The 13,360-nt window shown below is 47.7% G+C and overlaps 1 protein-coding gene across 1 annotated transcript; it reads left to right on the top strand.

The window, feature by feature from the left end:
• The first annotated feature begins 5,077 nt into the window (after positions 1 to 5,077).
• LOC109742235 (protein FAR1-RELATED SEQUENCE 1-like) lies at positions 5,078 to 6,532 on the top strand. Its single transcript, XM_020301323.1, has 4 exons — positions 5,078 to 5,130; positions 5,222 to 5,345; positions 5,804 to 6,178; positions 6,278 to 6,532. Exons 1-4 carry the CDS (start codon positions 5,078 to 5,080, stop codon positions 6,530 to 6,532), a joined length of 807 nt encoding a protein of 268 aa, XP_020156912.1.
• The last annotated feature ends 6,828 nt before the right edge of the window (positions 6,533 to 13,360 follow it).

The following is a 13,360-nucleotide window of genomic DNA, read 5'->3' as shown; positions in this document are numbered from 1 at the left end:
CTTAGGAGCCGGAGCGAGCACCTTCCCGGAGGCGTCTACTCGGAGCTCGGTCTTCATCGAGGAGTCGGCTATGGCGTACTTGTCTGCAATGACCAGCAGCTCGTCGCAGAGGAGTCGGTGCTTGAGGAGGGTGCCCTCTCGGCACCCAGCGGTGAAGTATTCGATGGCCTGCACCTCGTGCACCCCCTCGCAGGAGTTGCGGAGCTCGGCCCACCGCGTGAGGTAGTCGCGGGTCGATTCGCTGGGCCCTTGGACGCATAAGGAGAGCTGGCGGGGCTTGGGTGGCCGCTTGTACGTGCTGGTGAAGTTGCGGACGAAGACTTCCGTGAAGTCCAGCCAGCTGTTGACGCTGTAGGGCTTGAGGCTGTTGAGCCAGGTGCGCGCCATGCCTTGCAGCATGAGGGGTACGTACTTCACGGCTACGCGCCTATTGCCGTTTGCAATGCTGACGGCGGTAGAGTAGTCGATGAGCCAATCTTCCGGCTTCACAGAGCGTTGTACTTGGGCGTGTCTCTGGGGAGCGAGAACCCTCTGGGGAAGGGTTCGTCGCGGATGCGGGGGCCAAAGCGTGGCGGGCCGACATCATCTTCTTCTTCTAGCGCCAGGGATCGAGCTAGGCGGTTGATCCGGTGGCGGGCGTCGTTCTCGCCGACTCCTTCGTGGTGGCCTAGTCGGCCACCGAGAGTCGGATGCGTGGCAGGCGGCGGGGTGGGACGTCTCTCCCTGCGAGGCGGGGGTGGAGGCGGATTGCCTTGGCGCTCCACTGCTCGAGGGCGTCCATCCGCGTCGCGCTCGATGGTGATTCGAGTCCGGCTGCGGCTAGCAGCCGGCTCCTTGTCTTTCCTTGCGCGGGCGGCGCTCGCAGTCGGCGATCGGGAGGCCGCAGCGTGCTCTCGGCGTGGGGGAGGACTCTCAGCATGGGCGCCGGCTTCATGCCGCTCTGTGGCCGCGTCGATTAGCTGCTGGATGCGCCTTGTCATGTAGGGGAGCTTATCAGCCCCCAGCCCATTCGGCTCTTCTGCGGCCGCCTGAGCGGCTCGCAGATTCTCCAGCGGCGTGGCGTAGATGGGGCGGTCTGCCCCCAGCATGCTGGCGATGGCCGCGCCGTGCTCTTTGACGAGGCCGGCCCGGCTCGGCCCGCCATGAGGCGGCGTACCAAAAGCGGCGCGGTCGACTTCGCGCTGGTGGGCCTCGGTGAGGCGTCTCATGGAGGCTATCTTCTGGCCCTCCGCAATGAGGGCGAGGCGGCGTGGCTCCAGGGTCTCAGCGTCGGCATCGGCCGGGATGGGGACGGACAAGTCATGCATCGCCGTTTGTAGGGCGTCGTGGGCGTTCTCGCCCGAGTCGGCGACGTGACTGATGACCAGCACCTCAGTGACAGCGCTGCTGCCGCTGTCGGCTCGAGGGAGAGGGTCGTCGAAGACTACTACATCTGAGGGGTAGGCATCGAGCGATGCCGTGTCGGAGTCGACAAGCATCGGGTCGGTGGAGCCGACCAACTCCAAGTCCACAGCAAGCTCGCTGGAGACGTGAAGCTGGTCGAGGAGGCTGACGAGGCGGCTCTTGGGGTAGTCCGTGCTCGCGTCGGACGCGGGCTCGTCGGAGATGCGAGTCGCGCCAAGAAGATCGGCAAGGCAGCTCGCTGCGCAGGCGTCGTCAACGCCTTGCAGCGCGTCGGGGCAAGCGCCATCGGGCGCAGCAGGCTGGCTGGGCTCGCGGGGGAGGAACAGGGTTCCCGTCCAGAACAGGTCTCCGGACGACGGTGCACCTGGCCCCACGGTGGGCGCCAAATGTCGGGTGGTAGGTGCGACATATGCCAACGGGCGGCTTATCATTGTGGGAGCCAGTAAAACATCGCCGGTGCCTGGAAACGGGATGAGGCGAAGACATGCACGCCGGCGGATCTTACCCAGGTTCGGGGCTCTCCGTGGAGAGAACACCCCTAGTCCTGCACTGCGGGGTCTCCGCATGATCACTAGATCAATACAAGTAGCTACAAGTGCTCCTTGAGCTGTTTGGTTAGAGGAAGAAGAAGGGCAAGGCTAGCTCTCCTTTTCTCTCTATGTGGTGTGTGGAATTCTATGAGATCAACCCTTTGCATGGCTGTCCTGGGGGGTTTATATAGGCCTACCCCCCAGGGGTACAATGGTAATCCGGCTGGGCGCGGGTCCCAGCGTTAGTGTCTATGCTCGCCGGCTTCTCCGCCAGTCATTGGGGCCCGCCGACTGGTGGGTCCCGCGGGCTGCCGGCCTCTTGGCCGGCAGCCGGCCCCACTGCTTGGGGGCTTTGTCGGCGGCTGGTTACTGTTGCCTCGCCTTTGATGACAAGGGCTTTGTCTAGATAAGCGTGGCTACAGTGTCACCGTCTTGCGAGCTCTCACTGTAGCCTTACCTCGTCTTGTCTCCTTAATGGAGCGCATGCTTCGAGGGAGGGAGGTAGCCGGCTATCGGGAGCCGGCCACATCCCTGGCCGACTAGAGGAGGCCAGGCCGTCTTCAGATGTCTCTCTGGCAAAGGGGCCCGCCGCCCACGGGCCGTACTGGCACCTGTCGTGGGTGACATCGGGGCCAACATGGCTACAGTGCCGCGCCGGACGGGGGATGGCTGGCCCGTACGGCGCCCTGTGGCCATGCCCGTTCCGGGATTCGGGGGTAGTGGGTTGTACTGCTGCCACGCCCCATCCTATCGCTGTTACGTGGGTACAGTCTTAGTAGGTGCAGTCTTGGCCGACTTTCTTCATGGCCGGCTTCTGGGAGTCGGCTTTCTTCATGGCCGGCTTCTGGGAGTCGGTCCTCTTGGGGCCGGCTCCCTGGAGTCGGCTATCTCGTATCTTTCTTGGGGGAGGTTTCTGAGGCTGGGTCGCCTTCTTGGAGTCGGCCCTGGGGATAGCCGGCCGGGGGAAGGCGGCCCTATGCTTTGTATGCTTGAAGGCCTGAACAACCTGATAATTTTTCAAAGAGCCAGGGGGAGTCGGTTAGGCTACCCGTGGCCATTTACTCCGACAAGCGGCCAAGTAGCGCAGCCGCCCGTCGCCTCTCGGCCTTCTTCAGCGGCAGCAACCGAGCAAGGCCTACCTCGCTCGCATATCGGCCTTCTTCCGCGGCAGCAGCTCAGTAGCGTCGCCGCCGAACTCCTCCGGGGCTTCAATTACCTGTACTTCATCAGATGTGGATTGGTGCTGCCTCGACATCAAACCAATTCGAGCAAGGAGGACTGTGCGCAAGGTTCCTTTATCCACGGTAGCTTCTTGGATTAAGTCCGCAACGACCTTCAAGGCAAATCCCCCGTCTCCGTTCACCTTGAGCAACGTCCAAACCGCTCATGAACTTCTGAAGGGCAAGTGGACTGCACGGGTGAACGCAAAAGTTGTGCAGACGGACGAGAAGGAAACTTCCTCCTGCAAACGCAAGAAATCACTGCAACACGAGGTAAGCAGTACACTTCCTCAACCATCTCAGCTTAGTTATTCCAGACAAAGCAGTACACGCAGTCCAGTACGCCTCCAAAAACAATGCAGTGCGGTTGCTTCGGTTCGTCGTGGGAAAAAATGCAGTGCACTTTCTCGGTTATGCAGTACGCTTGTATAGGCTCATTACGGACAACGATGTAGTGCGGTTGCTTCAGTTCACCTTGCGGGGTGATGCAGTCAGCGTGCATTAGTTCGCAGTACCCTTTCAAACACATTGCAGTTCGCATGATTCAGTTCATTTAACCTGACAATGCAGCTCGATCATTTTGTGAAGGAAATGACGTCCAGCTGATACAAAATGCCACGCATAATTGACAACACTGAGAACAATAACTTTCACAAGAGTAAAGCTTCTTCTGAAAGAGATACTGGCTGGGTTACCCCTGAGATTCCTCAAGGATTCTTCACGACAACAAACAAGGTGGAATACTCTCCGAAAGAGGATTTTTTCCAGGAAGAAGAGGTAGTAGAAGATGACGATGACGTCACCTTCGTGTGGGAGGGCACTCACCGACGGGATGATGAAGATGAGCCAATAATAGTTCTCAACCCAGAGTATAAGCACGAGTTCACTACATTTGGACAGCATGTCCGAACAGACAATGATGATGCAGTTGAACATGATGTTGCAGCAGATGATGATTATGGCTATGATGATGTTCCGTCGCTCCAAAATTTTCAAACCAATCCACCGAGACATCGTCACAACACTGGATTACCACCACGTCCACCTGCTGCACCCCAAAACAGAGCTCCAAGTAGACCTGCTACATCAACTTCGACGCTGTGACCACCAAGGGTGCCTCGGTCAAAAGTCAACGGCAGGTACAAATCCTCCTCACTATTGCCGCCGTGAGATCCTCAACTACATAGATCTGCTATAACCCCGCCATGTCCAATACAACCCGGCGAGCTGCAAACACCATCGAGTGAATGACTCTACACACATGTAAGTTTATGTTTCTGAATAATAATAATATTTGCAGTCCATTCAGATAACATTGCAGTGCACACTGATATTTCTTGTGTGGTTTGACCTAACATCTAATACAGTCGATTCTTCTGAAAACTTAGGAACATTGCAATGCTTTATTAAACTCGTATGCACTCCTCGTATTTAAAAACAGAACAGAAAAATTTATCTCATAGAGCATTGCACTTAATGCAGGATAAAAACATGCCGCTGAACCTCATACTTGCCGCTAGAATGAAGTTCACCACTTACGACAAGGCATGGGACTTTTACAACAATTATGCAAGATGTGCAGGGTTTGGCATACGCAAGAGGGCAAAACACAGGACAAATGCCTACATTGTCTGCTCAAGAGAAGGGACGCACAAGCAGACTGTGTCAGATTGTAACCGGAAACGTCAGAAGACATAAAAAAGGATTGATTGCAAGGCAAAAATTAGAGTCAAAAAGAGGAAGGATGGCAAATTTGTGATAGAAATGGTTAAACTCAACCACAATCACAAGATGCTGGAAAGCCCCGGGATGCTTTTGCACATGCGATTGCACAAAAGAGACGATCCTTTGATTGACCAGTTAGTGAAAGACATGCAACTGGACAACCACACACACGCTCAGATGATGTCAACGCTGTCGCGTATGTCCGGTGGTCAGCAGTACATGGGACATACTAGCCGCAACTGGGTAAACAAGTAAGCACGTCACAGAGCATATCACTTGAACATTCTGTCGGTAATTATTTCCTGTTTGATGAGATGAGTTCGCATTGCATTTGAAATGCAGGAAACATAAGTTTGCCAGAGGAGAGTCCCAAGATGACATCAAGAAACTTCTGGATTTCTTCGAGAAGATGCAGAAGATAAACCCAGAGTTCTTCTATGATTATGACGTTGCTGCAGATAACCGTGTAAGAAACGTCTTTTGGGCCAACGCAAGTTGCAAAGGATCGTATGAAGATTTTGGAGACTGCGTTACATTTGACACGACATATAAAATTAACAAATTCCACATGTCGCTGGGAGTCTTCGTGGGAGTGAACCATCATCCACAGAGCACCATATTTGCTGTTGCCCTCGTGCGAGATGAAACAATACCATCGTTCAAGTGGGTTTTCAAAACATTTCTGAGGTGTATGAACAACAAGCCGCCAATCTGCATGCTCATAGGTACAAAAAAAACAACACCTGTATACTTACGTTTGTTTGCTACACTTATATTTCTTCCATCTATCTTACACACACACACAAACAACTTAATAAAAAAAACTATCTGTGCCATATCAGACCAGTGTTCTTCGATGAAGGCAGCATTAAAAACTATCCTCCCAGATACACTACATAAGTTGTGCGGTGGCATATCATGAAGAAGTACAAAGACCACCTCGCCTTGCTGTATAAGGCGCACGAGAAACTCAAGGATGACCTCAATGCGGTGCTGAACCACCCACTAATGTCGTCAGAATTTGAACGAGCATGGAAGGACCTCATTCAGAAATACAACTTGCAAAACGATGAAGTGATGAATTCGCTGTGGGATGACAGGCACGAGTGGATCTCGGCTTACTACAAGGAAATTTTCTGTGCTCGGATGACTTCCACGCAGAGAAGCGAGAGCATGAACCGCATACTGAAGAAAAACTTCGTCAAAGAGAAGCATGATCTCCATATGTTTGCTCAGCAGGTGGACAAGTGCATTCAGACCAGGAAGGCCGTCGAGCATGCAGAGATAGTAGCAAATGAGGTAAATAAAATGTCCATCAAAAACTGCTAAAATATAACTACAAAAACAAAGAAATTTTTCATTTCTCTGGTTTGTAACAGTGCATTTCTGATCATGCAGTCAGAGGTAAAGACAACAACCCAGTTTGGGTTCGAAGTTCAGCTATCAAAAGTGTATACAAGGGCAGTGTTTGCGGATTTCAAAGAAACACTCTACCGTAGCACTGCATTCAGAGCAGAACGGTGCCCTGAGAACCCGACAAAGTGTCTCGTACACCACTACAACAGATCGGATGCATTTGACTGGGCAAGGCATAATTTCCAAGTGGTCGCCGATGAACAGAAAGGTGTCTACGAATGTGAGTGCAAACTCTAGACACACACAGGTGCGACTCGCTAGCAAAAAGAAATCCTAATTTCTGATAGTCATGCACGAAAGCTCACTGACTGAACTTTAAAAGTCCACATGCATGAGTAATTCACAAAACCAAGTGAAGTTCACTTCCTTCAAAATGAACAAATAACGGAAAAAATATGTGTTTATTAATTTCATGCAGTTCACTTACAAAACAAAGAAATCATGTGTTGTCTGCAGGGCTCTTTTGCGTCCATGTGTTATGCATGCTTTCTCATTTGAGAGTACTCAAGATTCCTGAGGTGTACATCATGAAAAGATACACCCGGAACGCAAGATCAAATGCAACGTTTGACAGAAGAGACTACGAACAAACAACACCAGATGGAAGCTCGCTTTTTTGTCGTAGAAAATTGCTGACAAAAACAGCAATTGACCTTGCAAACAGAGCGACAAGGTCCGAGCTGGGTGCCATAGAGCGTTGTCTGGTATGAAGGCACTGATCGAGGAAGTTGATGTGCTCAACGAAGAAGAAGAAGAAGCAAAACTAAAGCTAGCAGAGAAATCCCAGCATGACAATAATACCGAGCAAGTAGAAAATACCGAACACAGCGCAATTGGTGCTATCAAAAGAGAAACAATTCTTCCACCTCCTGTTTCAAACACAAGAGGAAGGAAGAAAGGGGGCGACGCAACCCAGAAAAAGGTTGCATGCAAGGAGAAAAATGATGACAAAAACAGTAAGCCACAGCCTGAGCTGGACAGTGATGGTCACCCACTGGGAATAAGAAGGTGCAAGACATGTAATGAAATCAGCGGCCACAATTCCAGGACATGTACAAAAAGAAATGAACAAGAAAACCGAGGACACGGCGATGCACAACCAAATAGATATTCCACTCACAACACTAAGAAATGGACGAAACCGAGACGTTGTAGCATCTGCAAAAAGAGGAAAAGACACAATTCAAGAACCTACCCCAAAGAACAAGATCAGAAAACGAGGAAGACGAAGAAGATGAAATCAAAGAAGAAGATGGTGACACAACTGAAGAAGAAATGGCTTATGAAGAAGCAGATGAAGAAGAGGAGGAAGAAGAAGAGAGTGAAGAGGACGAAGAACATGAAGAAACTGAAGAAGGAGTGGCTTATGAAGAAGTGGAGGAAGAGGAAGAAGATGGTAAAGAGAGTGAAGAGAGTGAAGAGGACGAAGAACATGAAGAAACAATGTTCAAAAAACAAGGTAGAAGCACAAAAGGATGCAGTTCCCAGCGCTGGAAAACGAAAGCCGCCATCAACCATCACGCGAGGAGCAAAGAAGGATGCAGTTCACAGCGCTGGAAAACGAAAGCCGCCATCAATCAGCACGCGAGGAGCAAAGAAGGATGCAGTTCACAGCGCTGATAAACAAAAGCCACCATCAACCAACACGTGAGGAGCAAAGAAGGATGCAGTTCATAGCGCTGAAAAACAAAAGCCGCCATCAACCAGCACGCGTGGGGCTACAAACACAACAGTGCAGAGACAAGAACCAACAACACCGCCACGGAAAACAAAAAAAAGTGTGAGATTAGACACACTCCCGTCATCGCGAAGAAGCAGCAGGTTAATGACCAAATAGATGAACTTCAATAAATTAATCATACACATAGCAGTTTGATTATCTGTACGACTTATGTATCAGTTTAAATTTTGTGTAAACACAAATTTCCCGCTGACTATGAGTTATATTCAACTAAACCATGTAAAGAGAAATGATGTATTGAGTATACCATATATATAGCAGTCTAGAGTAAACATTGACACATTTTGATCCACAACCCATGGAAAAAATGCAGTTAGCTCACTGGCAGCACGAAGTTCTGAATAATAATTGAAGCGGTTCAGATCACAAAAGTACTTATTACAAAACACATCAAAAGATGAAGCGTTCGACACGCAAAAGTACTTATTACAAATCAACCTCATAACCTTAACCAATCACATCAAACGTGATTCTAACCGTACGATCCTTGAGTTCAAAGAAGTTGAGGACAACAACTTGCTCAGACTTTAGGCCACTATCAATGACAAATTCCTTCCAGCCTTTCTGCAGACACAGCCGCCCGTCAACACCTACACGGTACTTGGCTGGTTTCAGGTGTCCATTACCAAGAACAACTTGGAGAATTCACTTCTTCTTGAGCCAGAGATACCTAACAGCTCGTTGGGGGATTTTCTGCAAAAAAAAATTGTTTGGCGACAATACTAGCAGTACAATTCTCATACTTTGCACAGACCAGTAAAAACCTACACACAGTACAGACTGAAGGGTAACGCAGCAGAAAACAAAAATTTTCTGACCTATGCACCAGCCCAGGACCACTATGGAGACTGCATACAAGGTTTGATCTTTTTCGTTACCGACTCGTAGCGCAGCGGGAAGTAGAGTCGATGACGATCGGCGGTGCAGATCCCCGCAGCTAGGATTTACAACCTCCCAACCGCGAGGATGTATACCCTCATCTGCTCCTCAGACAGCCCTCCGGGAGGCGGTCGAACAGTCCCCCGGACGGTGTCGCGGACAGCCCTTCGGGAGGACCTTCGAAACTCGAACGGTCACTCGGACAGCCCTTCGGGAGGACCTTCGAAACTCGGACGGTCACACGGACAGCCTTTCGGGAGGCACTCACGAACTAAGACCGAAACTACGATCTCTCTACAGAGTTGCACACATACGGTCTCATCTATCCGGCAGGGCTTCGCCGTCCAGAACTAGTTCCCACCGGAACCCAGACAGCCTTTCGGCTCTACGAAACTATTTCGCTGGGAGGGAGAGAGAAGCCAGATCAAGCATGGCACTTGTATGTGAGAAGGGATGATCCATTAGGCAGCCCCCTCCAACCCTATTTATAGGCCAAGCCCAAGGGTGGCTTCTCCAAGAAGCCAAGGGGGGAAATACCAAAAAGGCCCTCAAGGTGGCTTCTCCAAGAAGCCAAGCAAAAAGCATTTTCACTATTCATGACGACATTTTTCAGCGTCCGTTCGAACTAAAAATATTTATGTGGGCTCACAACATTTCCAGTACCCACTAAAATAATTTTCAACGCGTTCCGAAACAATTTCGGTTTAGTGATTTTCATCTGCGAATAGCAAACAAGAATGTGTTTTCACTATTCATGAAGACAATTTTTCGCGTCCACTAAATCCGAAAATATTTCTGTGGGTCTTAGAATAATTCCAGTACCCACTAAAATGATTTTGGATTCGTTCTGAAACTATTTCAGATTAGTGAATTTCATCTGCGAAAAACAGCCAAAGCGGTACCGGCAGCTCCGAAACATTTTCGGTTTTTATTTCTGAAAATTCCAAAAAGTTTCCAGAATGATTTTGGCACCCTCCAAGAATTATCAGGCATGTGCCGAAACCATTTTGACTTAATGGCATACCCCGAAACAACTTTTTCGGTTTCACCGAAACTCATCCGGTGACCTCTCTCTGCGGAACATTTCCGCTGTCCGAAACTTTTCGGTGTCCGAAACTTTTTCGGTGATTTTCTCTCAGACTCCTTGTCTAGTATTCAGCAGATAGATGACCCTTAAGCGTGTGACCCTATAGGTTCGGTGAAGTATAGACATGACCCGGAACCCCTTCCGATCAATGATCAACATCGGAGCCGTGGACACCCATATTGACCCCTATACCCACACGAATGAATATTCGAGTGAACCTCCAGTTCCAGTGAGCTATTCCTGTTGCTTCGCGATATGTTACAAATACCCGAGGTGAGACATGTTGGCATTCCCGTGGATCAACAACTTGTCCACTATGCTAGTTACCTCGTTACCGGTATTGTTCTCTTTTCTCGTTATCGTGTTCCGGCATCCCCATGATCAAATCACAAAGTGTCTGGCCAGACGATGATGGATACCGTAACACCGAGAGGGCCCGAGTATATCTCTCCATCGTCAGAGGAGCAAATCCCAATCTCGAGCTATCAAGTTACTTAACACTTTCCCATGAACCCGTAAGCCGCCGTAATAGCCATCCAGTTACGGATGACGTTTAACAAACCCCAAAGTTCATGAAGCAAGCATGAAGAAACTCGATACTCTCATGGTCTAAGGAATTATGCAAACATTAACTATCTCTGTGTTATAAACCATTAACTTGTGACGAATGTATCTCATAGCATAACATCAATTCAGGTCGATTCAACACAAATGTCCTTCCTGACATTGTGCCCTCAAAGTTGCTTGGCATAGACATGCCCATGATTGGGAAAACATAATCATCATGCAACACTTGAGCTAGTCTTAGTGGCACGACTAGGAATATAATTTATCGTTTATTATTCCACATGTGCATATGGGTTCTCCCTAGAGCCTTTATGGATATACGGGCTCGGGAACCACAGCAGTTATAGCATGGAACATAAACATAATATGAACTCGGAGATAAATAATATCATTTATTATTGCCTCTAGGGCATATCTCCTACAGACTCCCACTTGCACTAGACTCAATAATCTAGTTAATGCTAATGCACTTTACACCTATGGCATACTGGTGTAAAAAATGCTTCGCATGTGGTATAGCCTGATGTCCATCGGATCTGACAACTTCAGCTCCATGTGTATCTCTGCATATCCTCACATTTTCATGCTTTCACAAAATTCATATTTTGTGTGGATTTGGCTTTGTATATATGTGAATCATTGGTCGAAACCTGATTCCTCAGACTGAGTTATGGAGCAACCATCTGCAATAGTGTCCATTGACCAAAGCCCTCTTGGAACCATACTTAGTTCATGAATGAACTATATGGTTCAACATCTTTGTCTTTGTCACTTCTAAAGCGGCAACATACTTCGCCTCTGTTATAGAATTCGCCACAGTAACTTGTTTGGAACAATTTCCAACTAATGTGCCACCATATTGTGTATTACACAAAACCCTTAACTTAAATCGAAAATCGCATGGAGAAAAGATGAAGACTGTATCGATGTAACATTTTACAACGAACTCTTCATGATCTCCGCTTGCGAGAAAACATATCATCAGTACTTACTCTAGTACTCAATGACATCTTTCACTGTTGTCCCATGATCAGTAATTTGATCACTTTGGTATCCATACTCGCAACACCTTGGGAGTATCGGACATATCTGGTTGTTTTACATACCATGGAATACATGATTAATCCAAACACAAGAGTGTGTGGAATCTCCATCATGTATTTTACTCATCAGTGTTTTGGGACACCGAGTCTTGCAAAAACTCTTTCCATGTGACTTCGGCAAGAATCACTCCTTGGCGTTTTAAATGCTAAAAGGTTTTAGCATCTTGTCAATATGTATTCATTGCTTAGCCCCGTTAGGTAAATCTATCTCCATAGATCATCATGCCTAATATTGAGGCTATTTAGCCTAAGCACTTCATCGAAAAACTATTTTCAAATGAAGTCCTAATTCGTGTCAAGAAATTTATTTCCAATTACCAATGTGCCAAGCACATAAGGTTTTTAGAAATATTATTACGCTCCCACTTACTTTCTTGAATTACAAGCATCTTCGTTACCCATTGATGAAGTCAAACCCCTTTGACCATTTCATCAAAGCACGAAGATTCCAACTCCATTTTGCTCTCTTCTGTCCATCGCTGGAACTCTGAAGTTTGCACCCTTACTAGCATCCTCTGGATAGACAAAATGCCTTGGACTGTAACACATGCAAGTCCTTGGTTTCATTTCCATCAGATGGAAATCCTATTGTCATCCATGTTTCATATCTCATGATTGAAATATGTATTAATTGCTAGTTCAACCCGAACCGACTTTAAGCATCGCTACGATGAAAACAACCTCATCGTAGTCAACTCTTGAACTTGTTATTTCAACAAGTTGAGCTTTATGGATAAAACATTTTTATCCGTATCAGTTTTAAGTTCCATAAATATTCGTTAGACTCTAAGTCTTCCGAAAGGTGTATCAATGTTTTAATCTTGAATCACTTATATGGAAACTAACTCGGGTTGTATTGGCATTTAGCCAATTCTGGAGTCAGGGCCCATCAACACTTCCTTGCGTATCGTAGGTATAATGTTGTCTAACAACAATATCTCGTTTGCGCACCTGAGAGGTTTGCACGAGCCTTGCCTACGTGGTTCAGCTGCAAGTTCGACCGAAGTTCATACATTTTATTGTAGAGACTTCCGTATCAGTCGCAGTAGGAAACTCTGGAATTACTTCCAAGGTCTCTTTCCTTTGATCTGATGACGAAGATACTGTTTATCTTGTCGAGTTGCACTATTCTCCCACTCACCTTTTTGAAAGAACCATTCTCTTTAAAAGCACACCGTTTCGCGGCAAAACTATTTGCCTCGGTACAGTGAGGGAGGAATACCCAACATTTTGGTATAACCTACAAAGTAGCACTTGTCTGATTTGGAATAGGTTTGTAACCTTTTACACAACCCCATATTCCAAATGTTAAGAAAAGATATAACATGGTTGGGCGTACCATACCATGGCTTCATTTCAACAGACCCGATGTAGCTCTTTTCAGTGTAAAAGCCGCAGTCTCTAAAGCATCACTTTAAAAAGGATAATGGCAAATTTATTTATGTCATCTTTAACCTTACCATGTCATAAATGGTTAGATTACATCTCCACGGACTTTTCACTTGCAGTGGTGTTCCGGGAGGTGCAAGTTATGAAACCCCTTTCACAACTCATCAGACATTCGCTAAACATGTAACTCAAATATTCCTTTGTGCAATCAAATTGCAGAAACATAATTTTTTTGTTACAATAACTTCTACTTCATTTTTGAAAACCTTTCAAATGATTTCAAAAGATCCAGACTTACG

This window comes from Aegilops tauschii, chromosome 7 (assembly GCF_002575655.3).
Source record: "Aegilops tauschii subsp. strangulata cultivar AL8/78 chromosome 7, Aet v6.0, whole genome shotgun sequence".
Classification (NCBI taxonomy): Eukaryota; Viridiplantae; Streptophyta; class Magnoliopsida; order Poales; family Poaceae; genus Aegilops; species Aegilops tauschii.
The sequence above is the reverse complement of the archived record's forward strand: the minus strand, read 5'-3'. Positions and strand labels throughout refer to the sequence as shown.